Source organism: Vicia villosa, unplaced genomic scaffold (genome assembly GCF_029867415.1).
Source record: "Vicia villosa cultivar HV-30 ecotype Madison, WI unplaced genomic scaffold, Vvil1.0 ctg.000920F_1_1, whole genome shotgun sequence".
Classification (NCBI taxonomy): domain Eukaryota; kingdom Viridiplantae; phylum Streptophyta; class Magnoliopsida; order Fabales; family Fabaceae; genus Vicia; species Vicia villosa.
This window is the reverse complement of record NW_026705414.1, coordinates 402,154-422,854: the sequence shown is the minus strand read 5'-3', so window position 1 is coordinate 422,854 and position 20,701 is coordinate 402,154. Positions and strand designations below refer to the sequence as shown.

General features: G+C 38.6%; 3 protein-coding genes across 3 annotated transcripts; 1 reads left to right on the top strand and 2 right to left on the bottom strand.

The window, feature by feature from the left end:
• Window positions 1-961: 961 nt before the first annotated feature.
• LOC131632256 (uncharacterized) lies at window positions 962-2,038 on the bottom strand. The gene is made up of 2 exons (XM_058903041.1): window positions 1,712-2,038; window positions 962-1,507 (listed from the first exon to the last, which is right to left on the bottom strand). Exons 1-2 carry the CDS (start codon window positions 2,036-2,038, stop codon window positions 962-964), a joined length of 873 nt encoding a protein of 290 aa, XP_058759024.1.
• An 853-nt stretch (window positions 2,039-2,891) lies between these two features.
• On the bottom strand, window positions 2,892-3,905 carry LOC131632255 (uncharacterized mitochondrial protein AtMg00810-like). The gene has a single exon (XM_058903040.1). It carries the CDS (start codon window positions 3,903-3,905, stop codon window positions 2,892-2,894), a length of 1,014 nt encoding a protein of 337 aa, XP_058759023.1.
• Window positions 3,906-18,706: 14,801 nt separating this feature from the next.
• Window positions 18,707-19,845, top strand: LOC131632243 (uncharacterized). The gene has a single exon (XM_058903028.1). It carries the CDS (start codon window positions 18,850-18,852, stop codon window positions 19,756-19,758), a length of 909 nt encoding a protein of 302 aa, XP_058759011.1. The 5' UTR covers window positions 18,707-18,849; the 3' UTR covers window positions 19,759-19,845.
• Window positions 19,846-20,701: the final 856 nt, after the last annotated feature.

Below are 20,701 nucleotides of genomic sequence, written 5' to 3'. Positions count from 1 at the left end.
ATGTTCATAATCGAGCGATTTTTCCTCTCGGCAATACCATTTTGCTGCGGCGTATAGGGTGGTACAACCTCACGCACTATACCCTCATCATCACAATACTTCCCAAACGCAACCGAGGTATACTCACCTCCACCGTCCGTTTTGAGAACTTTTAACTTGCGACCGCATTGCCTCTCCGCCATGGACTTAAACTTCTTGAATACATCAAACACCTCATCCTTTCTCTTGATGACGTAAGTCCACAACTTTCTACTAAAATCGTCAATGAACGTGACAAAATATCGATTTCCACCAAATGTGTCCACTTGCATAGGTCCACAAACATCGGAATACACCACCTCAAGATGTGCATTGGTCCTATGACCCGCATCCTTGCTAAAACTTCCTTTGTGTTGTTTTCCTTTCACACATTCCTCACACAACTCAGTTGGAACGTTAATGTGTGGCAGCCCGGTAGCCATACCTTCTTGTTGCAACGCTTTGAGATCACGAAAATTCAAGTGACCGAGACGATAATGCCATAACCACTCCTCTCTACTTGCAGCTGTAGCTAAGCACCTATGCTCCAATACTTTCAGATCAACTTTGAAAGTCCTATTGGTAGCCATGGGAGTCTTTAGGATCAACACTCCACTAGCATCAACAACCCGCAAGATCTTATCTTCCAACCGTATATTGTAACCTTTTTCGAGCAATTGACCAATACTCAAAAGATTACACTTACCTGGAATATATAGCACATCCTTGATCATAGAATGTCCACCATCCTTTTTCTCGATCAACACACACCGACACCTTCGGCCATGAGAGTGGAATCGTCCGCAAACTTCACTTTGTTTTTCGCCACTTGATTGATTTGCACAAACCAATCTCTTGTTCCCGTCATATGCGTTGAACATCCGGAGTCTAAGTACCACTCCTCTTTTCCCTGAGTTCCATCACGAACCGAAATCATCACATTTTATTCCGAACTCAAAACTGTCGCTTTTTCTGCACTGCTGCAGCTGCTGTCCCGTAACTTGCAGCTGCTGTCCCGTGACTTGCAGCTGCTGTCCAGCACCTCTGTCATGCCTTCGCACTCATCGGTAATCATCATTAAGAGTGTGGCTTCATCATCCACCTCTTGCCTAGCAACCTTGGCTTCATCCCCTTTAGTTTCAAGCTGTTTAGCACCACACTTTGCTTGAAAATGCCCAAGTTTCTTGCATTTCCAGCATTGTATTTTGCTCATGTCTCTTGGTTTTCCACCTCTCGCGTTGCTCCGATCACCATAACCGTTTGAGTTGCTGCTTTCACCCTTTTGTCCCTTCGAATGTTTAGGTTCACCATCGCCTTGCTTCCCTTTCGAAGGCCATTTCCCTTTCGAACCATTACTCCTTTCATTGAAACGAACTTGCAAAGCTAACTCCGCCTTTGCCTTATCGCTTCCTCCCTCGTCCATTCTTTGTTCATGTGCTTCTAGGGAACTTTGAAGCTCATCCTTGCTCAGCGACGTAAGGTCCTTCGACTATTCAATAGCAACCACAATGTTGTCGAATCTTGACGTCAACGAACGTAAGATTTTTGACACAACATTCTGCTCTAAGATCGTTTCCCCACACGACTTGATTTGATTCACTAAGCGCGTAATGCGCGTCACATAATCATTGATCGTTTCCTTCTCTTCCATTTGCGTTAACTCGAATTGCCTCTTGTGAGTTTGTAACCTCACAATCTTTGCCTTCGCAGCCCCAACATATGATTTCTCAAGAATTAACCAAGCTTGCCTCGCGGACTCGCAATCACCGACCTTTTCGAAATTATCACCATCGACACAAGAGTGTATCAAGAAGAGAGCTTTGTAATCTTTCTTCTTCTCTTCCCTGAAAGTGGCTTGATGTGCAGCAGTAGGTTCAGCCCCAAGAGGTGTGACACCATTGTTGACGATATCGAGAACTTCTTGATATCCAAACAAGACCTTCATTTGTTTGGACCACTTGTCGTAATTCTTCGAATCAAGAATCGGTAAATTGGATGGGATTCGATCATTGGTACTCATTGTTGCAGCGGAATCGGATCAGAACCAGGGCTCTTGATGCCAAATGTTGGAACATACAAATCAAATTAAGGTATCTTGAATGGGGAAAATGATGAATTGAAGAAGATGAAGATTAGAGAATGAAGAGAAATAATAGAGAGAGAGAGAGAGAGTAATTGAGGGTGAGATAGTGAATTGGCATTAACCACAAAATAGGAGTAGTGAGCTCCTTATATAGTACAAGTTACAAATGATTGGAATGAATTAAAAAACACCCTAAAACAAACAGAAAAACAGTTGGGCTTCAGTGTAACCGGTTACGGCAAACAGCGTAACCGGTTACGCAAACGCAACATCTACAGTAAATCTGTTTCACGGGTTCGTAACCGGTTACGGAAACAGGCGTAACCGGTTACGCCAACTGAAGTGCTAAAAAACAGTAGTTTCAACATGCACTACAACAAATTGTATCGTTCGTAACAATAATTTATTTCAAACAATTAATCCATTGTGGTAAAATCAATTTTCATACACGCCTTTCCTTTTAACTTTTAGTTCACATTTTATCTCGCTCAAAGCACCCAACCGTGGTGAAATGTGGCATGTTCCTTTGGTTTTTATTTTAAAATTAAAATTATATAACTTTTCTTCGCGGTTATGTTTACCAACTACGGGAAAATGTCTCTCAAGGACAGTCCCTTTAGGGGACATGCTTCGAAATTAGCACTAGTAGTTTTGTTTTTTATTCAATTTTGTTTCTTTTCTAAGTTTTTATCATTTATCATTTTCTTTTTGAGTTGCAATGCTTTTTCAATTTTTTACTATCTTGAAAATCTTAGCTTTAAAGGTTAATATTATCATTCAAACATATTGTTTACTTGATAAAGTGAAATTTAACATTAATCTTCAAATTGAAATTTTCAAAGTCAATAAAAGGAACTCCATTGATGACCTCAGCCATTAAACCACGAAGCCAAGTTATTTCAGAGCAAGCAGTGGACATAGCTCGATATTCAGATTCAGTGGATGACTTGGAAACCCGGGCTTGCTTTTTGCTCTTCCAAGATATTAAGGCAGGACCTAAGAAAATGCACCAACTGGACACCGACCTTTGTGTATCAGCACATCCTGCCCAATCGGCATCACTATAGGAAAGCAAAGTAAGAGATGTATTGGCCGGAAAAAATAATCCTCGATGAGAAGTTCCTTTTAAATAGAGAATGATGCGGCGAACAACAGCCAAGTGAAGATGGCGAGGAGTGTGCATGAATTGACTAACTTGTTGCACTGCAAAGGAAATATCCATACGTGTAATAGTCAAATAGTTAAGACTTCCCACCAATTGAAGATATAATAAAGGATCAGGCAAAAGATCACCCTCATAACGATGATATTTGACATTAACTTCAAGAGGAGTATCTACAGGGACAACAGACTGAAGACCAGCCAAAGAAACTAAGTCCTCAGTATACTTGTGCTGATTGAGAAAAATACCTTTGGAGTTAGAATGAACCTCTAGCCCCAAGAAATAGTGAAGATATCCAAGATCCTTCATGTGAAAGGAGGCTTGAAGCTGCTGTTTAAGTAGTTGTGTGGATGCTAGATCAGAGTCAGTAATGATCATGTCGTCAACATAAATGAGAAGAAGAACAATACCACCGGACGTGTGATGAATGAATAAGGAGGAATCATATTGATTTTGCGTAAAAGAGAATCCTAGAAGGGTAGACCGAAATTTCTCAAACCATGCCCGAGGAGCTTGCCGCAAGCCATATAAAGAACGCTTGAGTTTGCCCACGCCTTGAGGGGAAGAAAACAAGCCTGGAGGGCGTTTCATAAAAATATCCTCTGCCAAATCACCGTGAAGAAATGCATTCTTCACATCCATTTGATATAGGGACTAACCTTTAGAGGCAGCAATAGAAAGGATTGTGCGGACAGTGGTCATCTTTGCCACAAGTGCAAAAGTCTCATCATAATCTACCTCATATTCTTGTTTGTTACCCAAAGCAACCAACCGGGCCTTATGACGATTTAGAGAACCATCCGAATTTAACTTTACAGAGTACACCCATTTGCAACCAATGGGTTTAACACCAAGAGGGCAAGGGACTATGTCCCAAGTGAAATTCTCCTGAAGTGCTTGTAGCTCCTCTTGCATGGCCTTTACCCAACACATGTCTTTAACAGCCTGCGAATAACATGTGGGAATAGGTATGCTAGATAAAGTAGCAGTAAGAGAAGTAGGTTCCTATCCATACCTATCAGGTGTTTGATGCATACGGGTGGATCGACGCAGTGTAACTGGTGCTGGTTCAGGCCGTGGATCAGCTTCGAGAGAGGGAAAAGCAGGAGGTCGTCTGGTATATACCAGTCCAGGTTTAAAACATTCTATAGGACGAGGAACATCAGCAAAGATATGAAGAGGAACAAAATTGTTAGAGTCAGAAGGAAAATTTGGAAAATAATATTGATAATAAAAAAATCACATTTCTAGAAATGCGCATGCGTTGAGCAATGGCATCATAACACAAAAACCCCTTTTGAGTAGGAGAATAACCCATAAAGGCACACTGCACAGATTGAGCGCCGAGTTTATGACGCTCTAGAGGTGGAAAGTGCACAAAGCAGACACACCCAAAAGTGTGAAGATCATCATAACTTGGCTGAGTGTTATAGAGACGAAAGAAAGGACAACCGAAAGCCAAAACCTGAGATGGGAGGCGGTTGATCAAGTATACAGTCGTGGACAAGGCTTCAACCTAGAATTGAGAAGGAACAGAGGCTTGAAGGAGTAATGTTCGGGTAACATCAAGCAAGTGCCTATTTTTGCATTCTGCAACGCCATTTTGCTGAGGCGTATATGGACAAGAACGTTGTGAAAGAATCCCCTTTTGCTGCAAGTACTCTTGAAAGTTGTGAGAAATATATTCCCCACCAGAATCAGTACGCAACACCTTGATACCTGTATTAAACTGAGTCTCTATATATGCCAAAAACTTTTTAAACATACAAAAGACATCAGATTTAGAGCGAAGAAAATAGATCCATGTAAACCGGCTATAGTCATCAATAAAAGTGACAAAGTATTTATACTTTGCATGAGACAAAACTGGTGACATACCCCAAACATCATTATGAATAAGAACAAAACATTTATTGGCACAATGAGCTATAGAGGGAAAGGGAAGAGTCTTGCTTTTAGCAAGTTTGCACACAGAACAATCAAATACAAAATTAGGAATAACAATTTTATTACTCAACAATCCATTTTTCAATAAATGAGCCAAAACAACTGAGTTTGGATGACCCAATTTTTTATGCCAGTCCTCATACTTATTCGGGACACCATTACAAGCAAAAGACAAAATATTAGACAAAGAAAACTGGAGAGGAAATAGTCTGCCCACTTTAGGCCCCCTCGCGATCACTTTCCCCGACGCCTGATCCTGCACAGAACAACCATCACGAGAGAAATTAACATTACAATTATTATCAACCAATTGTCCAACTGAAATCAAATTTGAAACAAGCCCGGGGGAAACAAACACATCTCGAAAGGAGGAATTAATGTCTCCAACAGCAGAAATAGAAAGAGTATTACCATCGGCAATTTGAATATTTTGGGTGCCATGATAAGTATGAACATTGTGTAATTTTTCAGGGGAACCAGTCATGTGGTTAGAGGCCCCAGAATCAACAAGCCAAGGTTGAGATGCAGTTTTAAACTTACCATGAAGACCCAAGGCAGAAAGGGCTGCAAGTACCATTTGTTGTACGACTTCTGGAGTCAAGGAAGCAGTATTAGAAGTTGTAGGAGCAGAAGTCTGGCCCATAGAAGTTGTAGTCGCATGTAAGGCATGCAATGGCTTCCGCTGTGGTCTAGTTGGGCAATCTACGATGATGTGACCATGTTGCTTACAATAGTTGCAAAATTTCTTACTGCAATTCCGAGCGAGATGACCAAATTGCTTGCAAGAAAAGCACTGAACTTGTATCATATCATGCCCTGTGCCTTTACTTTGGGCAGTGTAGGCAACAAAGACAGGATCAGCAGCAAAGTCATCACGGGATACAGTCAGAAGACGCTGCTCTTCTCGAAGTAATTCCGCAAGACAAACATCCAAGGAAGGGGCTGGATTCCTATTCAGCAAAGCTGCACTTACAGCTTCAAATTCAGGTCGAAGCTTCATGAGAAATTGGTCCCGTTGGCTAATCTGATAAACTGTTTGGACAGCGGTGAGTGAATCTTTAGAAACATCGGCGTGTAAGATAGCTGAATGATCCGCCCAAAGAGTAAGGAACCCGAAGTAATAGTCCTGGATAGAGAGATTTCTCTGACGATAGTTAGCAATGTCGAGCTCCAATTGGAACTGTTTGGCAACGTTGTCCTGATTGTAAATACGCTTCAGATAGTCCCACATATCTTTAGCAGTAGAAAAAGCACGTAGGTTGTTGATCATGTGAGATTCAACAGAAGCCAGAATCCAAGTTATAACTTGGGCATCCTTTGTTTGCCATGCCGCCAATGCCGTTTTGTCTGTCGGAGCAGTCGACTTATGTACATGGTCGTCCCAAAGGCCTTTCCCTTTCACAAACATTTGGAACTGAAACTCCCAAGCTCTATAATTTTTGCCCGTAAAGCGGACACAGAAGTTGTCGAAAGTCTTTTCTGAAGCCATGAGGAGCAAAGCAATCGGACCAAAAAAAAAGATAGCACAGAGAAAAAAAACAGCAACGTCGCAGAAGTAGAACAATAATAAAACAGCAACGTTGCAGACACAAAACAGCAAAAAAATGCGCTACAGCAAGAAACAGACCCAGAATACGCTACAACAGCACAACACGAACCAGAAAACCAAGATTACCAATCTACAAAACCATAATCAAACTCTTGATACCATGTCAAATGTAATTGGCTTCATGCCTTCTCTGTTTCTATTCTCTTCTATATATAATTCAATTACATTTACAAATAATAATGACTAATTAACTCTATTTCCTAAGTTATACAACCTAAATTAGGATCTAATTCTATACATTCAAATAGGAATATTCCTGATTCTATTTTCTGATTTCTCAAAACATAAAATAGGAAACAACCATAAATGACATATATCCTCATTGACAGTTACTATCTCTATCTCTGGGTTCGTCAATGGACATCTTCTTTCGATGCAACAAAGGGCTCATTCTTAACCATGGTTTGGGTGAGAATTCCAAACCTAAGCATGGTCTATTATGATGAGAGTTTTCTGTGGACTCTTGCATCGACTATAGGACAACCGGTTATGGTTGATCTTCATGTTAAACATGGAAAATTCGCAAGAGTTTGTGTAGAAATTGATTACATCAAAGAGCCTGAGGTACGTAAAGTTGGAATCAATGGAGAATGGTATGAAGTTCAATACGAAGATTCGTATTTCCTCGCGGTCCGTGCGGCGCAAAAACAAAGGAGTAGGGAGAAGTAGTCAGGTGCGTCACATTAACCAAACACTTTCTTTTTCTCATGGAATAGATTTTCATGGTAAATTTAGTGAATCCAATTAGTTACTTTTTTAATTTATTGTATTCAACAATTAAATAAAACCAACCACTTTTTGTGATATTATGGATTATGTGTCACTCTTTTTTCACACTCAGTTCTCCTTGTTATTCCTAATTTTAAGTTAATCTTTGGAAATTATGTGTTATATTGTTGCATTGAGGATTGGAAAGTAGGTGTTGAGTACCTTTCAAGACAACTCATTGTCATTAGAACAAGAGTTTCTCTTCTTAACATCATTAGCCAATAGTTGGAAGGGAAAATATCTAGATAATGAATTGAGAGACTCACAACCCATTCTGAAAGAATGAAACTGAATTAATAGATTGGCTCTAGGGTCTCATAAATAATATTGGCCCTACAAATTTGTTATAACCACCAAACTAACTATTATAACTACCAAACTGATTAACTGCTATGTTATAACTAACTTATTACATAGTATAGGATAAACTAACTAATACTACTCAAATACATCCACTTGGATGAGAAATATAAGATTCTAGCTAGTAAACCTCGACCTCACATTTAAGCAAAGGTATAAATGAATGCATATGTATTCTTATCAAAAAAAATGTATTTGTATTTTTCATAATTATTTTTTTAACTTTTTAAACACTCTAACAAGTATTTGAATAATTCTACACATGGGCGGATCTACAGCCTAGCGAGCCCGGGCGTCAACTCCTCCTTTTGTTGTTTACTCCCCACCTAATAGTCGATTTTTAGACAACACTTAAGGCAAAATTAGTAAAAACAGAGTGTGAAATTTTTGGACAAAATCAAGAGCAAAATTTTTAGACAAAATCAAGAGCAAAATTTTTAGACAAAATCAAAGGCAAAATTAATAGAAACAGTATGTAAAATTAGTAAAAATAGGGTGTAAAATTTTTGCCCAGACTCCCTAAAATTTCTGGCTCCGCCACCGATTCTACAAATAACACTATTTATTCTTCCATTGTTTTAAAAGACATTGGAGATTATATTAGGTTATTATTGTAGAATACACATCCTTAATTAATTAACTACAGATCCTATAATGCATCATGTGAATAATTCTGGCTTCTTGCAAGGTTATGGTTTTTATTTAAGTTGTAGTGCTTTTGGGATTTAGGGTTTCAAACATATTTTATGAAAATTTCTTTATAGACCTCCCAACCTTCTAGCCCACCTCTGGTGAAAAATCCAAACTACCCCTGACTTCGAAAATGCATTTTCGAAATGCAAGAAAAAGGTGTTTTCGGAGATGCATCTCCGAAAGCGCCTTTTTTTTTTGAAAAATTGTCTTATTTCGGAAATGCACTTCCGAAAACAACATTTCGGAAGTTCATTTCTGAAATATTGCGCGTTTTGCAGATTAAGCAAAACAGCCCCCTCCCCCATTCATTTTACCCTAAATCTTCTTCAAACTTCCTCTCTTCAAAAATTTATGCAAAAGCAAGTGTGCAAAAGCAAGTGTGCATTCCAAAAGCTTCCCAAACTCAACCTAAGTCATCCTAATCTCTTCAATTGGTAAGTTTTTGAATTTTTTCAATTTTTAGATCTATTATTAAAATCTCTATTAGGGTAGGTTGGTACTGATATTTAGGGTGTTTAGAAATTGCAAAAGTAGTTTTGAAGTTTGGTTTAGGGGTCTGCCATGGAAGTTGCAGAAAACTTCCTCGCAGGGGTGTTTCGGAAGTTCATTTCCGAAAACACCTCCATCCCAGTTTCGGAAATGAACTTCCGAATTGTATCAGAAGTTCAATTTTTTTAGTTTTTTCTTTTGTGTGGCATATTAATTGATTTCAATTGTTTACAGGAACATGTCAAGCAACCAACCAGCACGCATCAGACAGGGTAGGGAGACCCAGACTGCGTCGGCTAGACGCGAGCGGGCGGCGGTGCAGCTGGCGTCGACACAGGGACGGGGGCAGGGCCGGGGACGACGTGTGCGAGTTCCCGTGGGCGAGGGAGAGGGTACATCTGCTTCAAGATCTAGGAGTCGGCTGGCTCGGGTATCTTCTTCCCGCCAGCGAGAGGAGGAGGAGGAGGATGAGGAAGAGGTGGCGGCAGTGCCCTACCACAAGCCGGAGGGGGTACCGGATGTTGACCCTCCAGCCGGGGAGGAGGATGAGCAGGAGGACAGCTATCCGGGAGGGCCCTTTGACACTTCCGTGCTGATTAACTACCACGATCACGTCGCTCGGCGTATCTGGGAGGGAGAGGTATTTTTTATAATTTAACCGTTTATTTGTCACCATTTTTTATAATTTAACCGTTTATTTGTCGCTTATTTAATATATGTCGCTTATTTGTTTTTTTGTAACAGGAGAGAGAGCCGTTGAAAATGGTGAACCACGCCCGGAAGATTTTCAGTCTGTTTAAACCAGCAGCTGAGTGGTTTAACGACCATGTGCGAGGTTCAGGGCTTAGCGGGCTCTGCATGACGGGGTACACCACCATCAGCACCGGCATGCAGGGGGCATTTGTGGAGCGCTGGCACAAGGAGACGTCCTCTTTCCACTTGCCGGTTGGGGAGATGGCGATCACCTTGCATGACGTGCAGTGTCTTCTCCACCTGCCGATTAGGGGGCCGCTGTTGCACCACTCCCGGATCCAGAGGGTCGAGGCCATTGAGTGGATGACGCTCTATTTGGGCATGGAGCACGAGGTTGCTCACTTTGAGTGCGTCACGACATCTGGGCCTCATGTCCGGTTCACCACACTGAGCTGCTATTTTGAGCACCACCTGGACGCAGCGGCCGAGGCTGAGGAGGCGGGTGACGAGCTATTCACACACTATCACCGCGGCTGCGCTCTCCGGTGTTGGTACATGCATGTGGTAGGCGCTGCATGCTTTGTGGACAAGAGTGCAAGGTACGTCGACGTGACCTACCTCCGCTACTTCATGGACCTGGATACCGTTCACCAGTGGAACTGGGGGGCAGCTACTCTGGCATACCTCTACCAGAAGCTGAATGAGACCTCCAACTGGAGGACGAGGCAGTTGGTTGGATCCTGCACACTACTTACGGTACGTTTTATTTTAATACATTATCGTATTTATTTATTTATTTATTTATGTTTCGTATTTATTTTTAATACATTATCGTGTTTCTGTTTCAGAGCTGGATCATCTCCTACTTCTCCCGCATCCACGGCTTTCACATCGATCCTGCGTACGTGGACGCCATGCCCAGGGCCGCCAGATACGTTCTCCAGAGGGGGAACGATGCGATGGGACCATACCGTGGATACCTGGACCGCACGATGCACGACGACGTCACCTGGAGGCCGTTCAGCGACTACGCTCAGATTGTCCCCTTTGACGGCATTGCTCTATATTCAGGCTGGCTGGCATGCGGGACCGGCATCATGGTCCTGTATCTCCCTGAGCGGTGCATGCGTCAGTTCGGATTCGTGCAGCGGATACCCAGGTCACCCTTTGAGGCTGCTCCCGACACAGTGACCCGAGTGCAGCTCACTGCCATATGGGAGGACTGGCAGCATCATGTGGTACCGCAGGAGTACCGTATCACTCGGGTCACACAGGACTGGCACAGTGAGGAGGGATACGTCACATGGTTCTATCGGGTGTCACATCCTCTGCTGAGACCCGACGTTCCCGGCGCTCCTAGGCCAGCACACGAGGAGATCCTGGAGAACCAGCAGGCCGAGGATGACCACGCCATTGATCTCATGCCGATCTGCCAGCGGATAGAGATGCTTGGGCGGGACGCGTTGGATCAAGGTGTCGTTCAGCGGGGCGGTCCAGAGGCAGTCGCCGTGATGGAGATGATCGTCACTGATGCAGGCCGTGCGGCGACATACAGGCGGCAGAGGAGGTCCCAGGGAGGGAGGGTTAGGCACACCCAGTAGTGGTCGGGTTTATTTATTTTTTGTTTTCGGATTGTATCTTTCGCACAGTATTATTATTATTTTCGGCTTGTATATATTATTTGGATTTGATTTATCATATTAGTATTTTCAGTTTATCTGTTGCTTATTTTATTTGGCGTTTGCGTTTAATTAAAAATGCGAGACTATTAAGAAAAAACATAAAAAAAAACACAGTTTCTGCATAATTCGGAAGTTCATTTCCGAAACCCCCCAAAATCTGAATAAATGTGTTTTCGGAAGTACATCTCCGAACACACCCCCCATGAGGTGTTTTCGGAAGTTCATCTCCGAAGACACCCCCCATGAGGTGTTTTCGGAGATGCACTTCCGAATTGTGAAAATTTTTTAAAAAATCAATGCTTCGGAAGTTCATTTCCGAAGCAGGGGTATTTTGGATTTTTCGCTGGGGGTGACCCCCATTGGGAGGTGGCTAAAGAAAAAACCTATTTTATTTAGCTTTTGATTTTTGACTCTTTGCATGTTTGTTTTATTATTTCATGTTAACAAATTGAACAATATGGTTATTGATCGTCCTTCATTATGGTTTCAAGGTATTGTTTAAGGTTAACATCATATTTTAAATTTACGTGTTTCAAACTTAACTCGACTTTGAGTCTCTTATGATTTTTTAGTATATTGATGAGACTTGGAATCAAAATTCAATCTTGCCTTATGATCCTTACAAAAGAGCTTTGGATTGTTTCAGGTCTTAGTTCATAGATGACAGTGATTTGTTCGGTTGAGAACTAGAAATAGGAGAAAGGATGTCGGAATTGTGTTTTATTGCGGTGGAGCAATACGTCTGATGCGACAGAGCGGGACTGACTTGTAAGGTCAACACTCCAACACGCAAGTCAATGAGATAATGAAAATAATATGAGACTGTGAATGGATTTGAATACCTGAAATAGCGCTCTTTACCCTTATATATCAAGAGCGGTTGAAACTATCCACGCGTAATGCAGCGTGTTGCACGGACAATCGTCTGATTGGATCAGACGATGATTGATGCACTGAAGTGTGAGATCATTTGCTTCTGGCCAAGCGAAGGTCTACCTATTATGTGCGCCTTTTAACTCGAAGTTTGCTTTTGGGCCTTTTGCTATGGGCCTTGCGAACATCCCAAAATAATTATCCCTAAGCCCTTATTCCTAGGTCGTAGAATGACGAATTTGCCATGTTCACCTTTCGGTCGACTGCTAACAAGAGTGAGAGAAGAGTTTTGATGGAACATTAGCAATTGGACACAAATGCATTAAATGTTCTCTTATTGATTAGTGATGTCTCGTAGGGAAGTTCTAACACATGTCCTTATGTCTGACAGTAATGACACCCTCTATGCCTTAGGGTACTCGAGTACTATGAATAATTCTCGATGAGATCTCAATCGTTGGTGGTACGATTCACACTTCCCAACATGGTGGATCACACAGTTCAATGCAGTGGAAATTAATATAAGAAGTTCTTGGACTATTAATCTTATCTTCTTATTCTTCTTCTTCTTCGTTTACGATTTCTTCCATTGCCTCCCGAGTCTCTACACAGGTCTTCATCTCTAACTAGTTCACACCTCTTCTTTTACCGCACGAATACCCGAAATTCGTTTTTTTTAAAGTATTGTCCAGGTCCGTGTTTCTTTCAATATTGCTTTCTTTATTAGGGTTTCTAGAGAAGAGGGTTACAAGACTTCAGGTTTATCTATTTTTAATTTTGATGAACCCCTTTGCCATATATATACTTTGATAGATATGCCATATTTACCTTTAAGTTTATCTTATGAAGATATTTGTATTTATTTCTTTTTATGTGTTGACATAACCTTTATAATCGGGGGATCTTCAACCTGAAATTTGAAAGGCGACAAGGGATAAATTGCTAGTGTGTGTGGACCATAAGACGTTGGATACCGCCTCCATCTTCACTATTAAGGACGATCTAGATCATGCCTTCATAGAGGTGAGACCTTTTGAAGACTTGGGGTGATTCTCCCTAAGGAAGACTAAAGGATCTACAATAAATTTGACGGGTTATTCTCTTTAATATGTTTTTATCCCCCCTTTAATGATTTTGAGGTTGGCATGCTCAATCATTTATTAATATATCCTTTGCAATTGCATCTAGTGAGTCAGGCTTACATCAAAGTCTTTTTGTATTGGTGCGTGTATAAGAAGGGTGTGTCGACTACACCGCTCTTCCTACACCTCTTTAAGGCCCGACACAGCTATGCCAACTCATAGCGTGACCAAGGACTGATATCTCTGAGGTTGTGTACCAAGATGTTAGATGTCTACTCGAAGAGCGTGAAACATTTCCCCCACTTAACAAGACGAATCATGCCAACATATGTACTATAGTGCCGATGTTTCCCCATTAATGTTCAAACAAGTTCTATAAATTATGGCGCAAGAGCCATTTCTTGGTAGATTAATTATGGATATTATGTCTATAAAATGGATTCTTTGTCTCAAGAGATTTACTTGAAGGGGAAATTAGTATCCTTCTTCGAGGGTCTGGGCAACATCGACTGTGTTGTCCTTTATAATGCGGTGTTGAATTAACAAGGGAAGTGTTACATAAAAAGACAAACTTGCTAGTGGATGTTGGCACGAAGAAGACCAAGAAGATCATCTTCTGTGAGTGACACGGGGATCCCTCTCCCTTGAAATTCTTTTGGCGACTCTTTTTGATAACATGTATGTTTTGGCTTGTAGATAATATGAAATGATATAAAACAATGCAACAGAATAAAAGAACTCCATGAGAAATTCCTCACCTTGTGGATGCTACCAACACTCCAGCTACTAGGGGTTTAGACCATAATACCCTCTGTTGGGTTTGTTACTCTCTTTTCACCTACCTCGTTGTGGGTAGAGGTATGTGATTCCCTTTAGCGGGTCATAGTGGAATATGCTTCGTTATAATTCTAACACGTGATATATAACACCCTAAAACCCCGACTTTTAATTTAAAAGAATCAAATTATTATTTTAGGATGCTACTCAAACATACATGCATATTTTTCAAATAATTTCTAAACTTACAACGGAACTCAAATAATTAACATATACTTCAAATATCTCTTTAATTGAAATACTTAATGAAATTAACGAAATTCAAACATCAACTCAAAAAAAATCAAACGAATCATTTCCCAATAAATTATAGCAAAAACCCACCTAGTAGCGAAAAACAATAAATAAACAAATAGAACTTCAAAGTCACCTTCCAACTCATAGCAACACATAGCCCTGCTGAGTATCTATAGAATATTGAATAAAGCCACACAAAACGAACAAGAAAGAGGTGAGAATAATCCTTTATGAAGTTATTGGTGTATTAAACAACAAGGATAATATATATAATCAAAACTCAAAAATACATAACAATTCTCATTCACAACCAAATAAAATGCACATATGAGATGCTGTGTAATCCTCCTCAGATATGCATGTGGTACCAAAAGTTTTGGATGTCCGAGTTATGTGATTTATCCATGTCTCCAATTCCTCTCTGAAAAATATTCTATCTGAACAATGAGACCGTCTCAGGCTCTTTCTGAACACTGGACCTTGTTTACCTATCTTCAATGTATATGAATGCATAAACATATAATATCAATCATAACTCACAGTCAATAAACAATTAATATCTCGTATCTCGTATTAATTAACACTCGTACTAAGTACAAGGTTCTCTCTGAACCATCTCAAAAAAGATTCTCTCCGAACCACAAATTTATCAATGTAAGACCAAATATTAATTCTCTCTAACTCAACTCATCATTATACAATTAAACTCAATAATTATATAATAATTTATGAACACTTATCAACAAAGAAAAATGTATTATTGCTCACAAATATATCAACACGCCTAAAAAATGTGTCAAAATTATTCAATTTTAACTATGATAATTCATATTGTCTTACTCAAATAATAAAATAACTAAAAACAACTTTAAAGAGTCAAATCTCTTAACTTTAACTCTATGGTTCTTCAGACATAACTGTAACTTAAGCAACTCGAAAATCAACTCTGACAACTCTAAATATGTCAGAGTTACTCAAACAAATAAAAATATGATTCATGATAACTCAAAACCAACTCTAACAAATCTATTGACAACTCTAACCGCTATACAACAATTCCTACAACTCTAAAATAATTCAAAATGTCTCTAGAATACTATAAGATATCTTAAAGTACTGAATTGACAACTCTGATAAAACAAATAACTTAAATTATCCAATTAACTCAAAATTATTCGACTATCACTCAAATTGACCCTAAAGGTCATCAACAATATAAAAACAAACATTATTACTTGTGTAAAGCCACCAACAAAATAATAATATAATTCTACAACTTTTACATGTTTAATAGGATTATCTCAAAACATTTAAGAATTCACATGATAACTCTAAAAATCAACAATGTTATTATTATTATTATTATTATTATTATTATTATTATTATTATTATTATTATTATTATTATTATTATTATTATTATTATTATTATTATTAAATATAATAAATGGTTAAATATACTACATCCCCCGACAATGTTAGTCAGTTTTGGCTTATCTCCTATAAGTTTTTTTTATTTCCCTTTGTAATATTTAAATTCTGTTTATTAAGCCCCTTTGTTGATTAGTCAACACAGAATCTTAACATTTATTGACGTGACAGTCCAAGTGTTATTTAGTTTTCTTTTAAATCCATGTGGATTTTTTATTTTATTTTATTTTAATTTTTTTTATATTTTTAATTGGAAGAAACAATATTAAAAAAAATAAAATAAAAAAAAAATCCACGTGAATGTTAAAATAAATAAAATGACACCTGAACTGCCTTGTCAGCAAATGTCATGATTTTGTGTTTATTAGTCAACTGAGGGATCAAAGACACATAATCTTAACATTACAAGAGGGTAATCAATTTTTTTTTACATGAGGTAAACTGAATCTTGCTAACCTTTTAGGGAATAAAGTATATTTAGCCCTAAAATTAAATAAAGCTCATCAAATTTAACTAGTATTTTGGGCAAAGGTCTAATTACTAATTCATGTTCACAAATGCGTCTAAAAATGTTAAAACAAACATGTGTGTGGAAACTTGATTCTCTGTAAAATTATAGCACAAATACACATTTGTAATAAAAGTGTCACTAGAGAACTCTAAAATGCACTATTTAAAATGCACCTTTAAATATTTCAAGACTCAAAGTCAAAGAAGGACAACCTCAGTTCTATTCTTGTGAATAAACACTCGTAGAATGAGATCGCACAGTTGTCAAAAGAACTACATATCCTCTTATTTCACTCCATTGGAGAGATAACCATCCAGGGGATCATCGACCACAATTTCATCTGCATCTATAGCAACCTCAGTGCGTAGAATAGGGGAAGTTCCCATTACTTCTGTATCCATCCAGTCAAGCTTTTCTACATCTGATTGCCTTCAAAGGTTCTAAGTGGGCCTTCACCTTATCATCATTGGGTTCACAGTTATTTGTCTTCAAGTGAAGTTGAATATAACCCTTAGTGAGTTCTCTCCTCTGTCGATTGGCTTGGATTTCTTTCTCAAATAATATGTGAGGGGTGAGATGAGAATCAAGGGATGTCCCCGTTATAGAAGCACACAAAGTTTTAACTTCATAATCGCTAACTACTTCAGTCGTATTATCATACATCCTGACTAGAAAACATGAAATGCTAAAGATAAAAAGCTTGGGTTAAGATGTTATCTGGTTATGTGTGATTGGCGAAACAAGAGAAGAGAAAAAAAGGTGAAAACTTTGAGCAAAACATGGAAGATTGTTTCTAGCAATATTCTCAGAGAAGAGGATATAAGACGTTTTCTAAAATCTAAATGGAAGTTTGAATGCCAAGGGTTGCGAAAACTTCCAAACACTAAATTCATCCTAGTTATAAGCAATGGCAGCTGACGAATTCAAACCAACTAGAGAAAAAAGTCGTAAGATCAACGACTAGATTTCCCTTCGTTGATACACACTAACTCAAATGCATTATAAACTGCGTCATGCCCTAGTTAGTCACGTCACTACACGTTTCAGAAGAAAGCGATGAAACATTGCATTTAATGCGATTGTTCCCCACTGTTTTTTCAACTAATTCCAGACGTTTCAGTTCTATTTTACATCGGACCACATCTTAAAGGCCGGCAAACATCACTTAAGGCTTCCCCCGATTCCTTCAATGTCCGGCAAAGTCTTGGGGGTAACTGTTCTGGACCGGCCAAAAGCCCAAATGACTAAGGTCTAACTCATCTCAAATTCACTTGACTTGACTCAAGGTATAAAATCAGTTCACAAGCCAAGAAAAAAGTACACTGTCTGATCTCCACTTTCACTACACTCATCTTGAGTTTTGAACTTATTTGAATGTTGAAGTGCTAATCATACAGATCCACTACATGCCGCCATTAAGAAGATCAAAGGCACCATTCAAGATCATCAATTCTTCAACTACATCCATTTCTGATTCCTGAATGAAACACTTAACAATTTACTCAACCACACAAAAAGATAACATTAACCAAAAAAAAAAAAAGTATAAATAAATACTTTTTATTGCAATTTTTGATCAACCTAATTGCCAACCAAAGTTGAATATTCTTTTGTATTTTCTCTATTGAAATCATCTCTCAATAAAGTCTTATTTCTCATATTTGTAATAAAAATATATAACATGACAAAAATGATGGAGAAAAAGAAGGAGGTGGAGTAGCATTAGCAAAATTAGAAACCTCTCCACATCAATTATTATCAATCCCACATGGGATTCAAAGTCAATTTGAATCCAAACTGCTGTCAAGATAACAAGTGTAGTTAGGTAAGTTGATGATTAAAAAAGGTCAAATTTTAATGTTTGCACATGTTCTTTTATTTTATGAATCTAAAATTCAATGAACAACGTGATTTTTGTCTTTCCTATAATGAAAGTGTATATTAATTATTACTACTTCCCTTTGTGTAGGAAAGACTGCACAGAACCTGCTATAGTAATATGTACAACTAATTCAATCTGTATTATTTTGTACTTATACCTCATTTATAATACAACAAATAAGTGATTCTATGAAAAGTTAATTTTATACTTGCATTAATTGCATTGAATTGAAGAAACACCTTGCAATAGGAAAGTGTATTAAGAGACAAAAATATTAAGTATGTGAGTTGTAGTGTTCCTATGAATGAGACATTGTATTAACATTACTGAGATTTTCCATAGATCTGAATCTAAATCAGTTAGCTCATTATGGATTCTTGTTACTATTTGATTCCTTGTGTCTCTTCAACTCTCAATATATATTGAACTAATCTGAAAGGTAGATCCAAATTCAAAAGATCTTTTCTTTTCTTTTGTGAAGAAAAAAAAACAATGGCAACTACAATTGATCCTTTTAGTCCAACATCACATCACCAACCTCGCTCGAAAAGCTTGCCTTCGAAACCGCACCCTCTCATTCTACAATGCAATCAACATTTGGCAAGTTTGGAGTCTTTAGATGAAATCAACACTTCATCGTTGTTCGGTCGGAAGCTAACCGATCTTCAAGCGTTACATGATTGCGTTGAAAATTTGGTTTTGCTACCTCTTACACAACAAGTCCTTGTCCACGCGCGTCAAGAGAAATGGATAGACGAGCTTCTAGACGGATCTTTAAGACTCCTTGATGTGTGTTCGGTAGCAAAGGATTCTCTAATTCATACGAAGGAATGCGCACGTGAACTTCAGTCGATTATGAGACGGAAAAGAGGAGGCGAAATGGAGGTAACGGCCGAGGTGAGGAAATTCTTGGCTTCTAGGAAGGTAGTAAAGAAAGCAATCCTCAAAGGTTTGGAGAATTTGAAGACTAATTCGAAGAAAGGTAAAGGAAAATTATTATCTCCTAGCAATAATAAGGATCATGAAAAAGTGACTTTGGTTAGTTTGTTAAGAGATGTGGAAGTGATTACTCTTTCTATGATGGAGTCACTTTTGATATTTATCTCTGGACCGGCGCAATCGAAACCAAGTAATTATTGGTCATTGGTTTCGAAGCTTATGATGCAAAACAAGAAGGTTTCTTCCACACAAGAAGGTGATCAGAATGAGTTTTCCAATGTTGATGCTGCTTTGCAGTCTTTTGTGTTTAACGTGACAAGAAAATCGGATAATGTGAATCATTTGCGGAATCAATTGGAAAATTTGGAGTCTGTTGTTCAAGAGTTTGTGGAAGCACTTGAAGTTCTTTTTAAACGGTTTATTAGGATTAGAGTTTCTCTTCTCAACATCCTTAATCATTAGTTTTTGTATAAATTTGAATGAATGTTTTGTAATTATGTCATGTCAATGAATTAATGAAATTGGCATCTTGTATTTTAGCTTTGGAAGAAAACCATTCTCTACTTTTTCTCCTTATGTTGTTTATTTCTTATTGAAAACCTTTTTTGTTATGGCTGTAAACTTAGCTCCAAAACATATGTACTAAACTTAGCTCCTTCTGCCAGTTCAAGAAATTACACTTTCTCTGGATAGCGATTGCTGGTGGTGGCACATAGAAATGAGGGTGTTTCTTTGATTGCTTCGGCTTATAATATCCTCTTTGAAACCAATTTTGGAGTTGCCTTAGTTTTTGTGTGATTGTTCTTTATTTGTTTTTTCAGTTTCTATGGGATACTTTAGTACTTCTGATATTTGTTGTGTGAGGGGTAAAAGATAGTTGAAACTTGAAGGTTACTGAACTTAGGGTCAAAGGGTGTTATAGCAAAACTCTCAGCTAATCCAATTTGTCCCTTCACTACACCTCTTAGTGTCAATAATTCTTGGCTTGATACTTTTCTCATTATTATTTATCGTATATATAAAGGTTACAGGGCTATATCGGTAATTACACTAAATAATTACATTTAAACTAATTCCTATTCACATCCCCCCTCAAATTGATGCTGCTTGTCAATAAGCATCAATTTGCTAACAAGAAACTGATGACGTGGACGCGGAACAGCCTTGGTAAGAATATCTGCAATCTGCAACTGAGTACTGACATGAGGAAGTGATATTATTCTGTCATCATAAGCGTCACGGATTGAGTGACAATCAACTTCAATATGTTTGGTGCGTTCATGAAAAACAGGATTCGCAACAATTTGGATGGCACTGGTATTGTCAGCATAAAGTGAAGTTGGCTCTATTTGAGGAAATCCAAGTTCAGCCAAAAGACCACGAAGCCAAATTATTTCAGAACAAG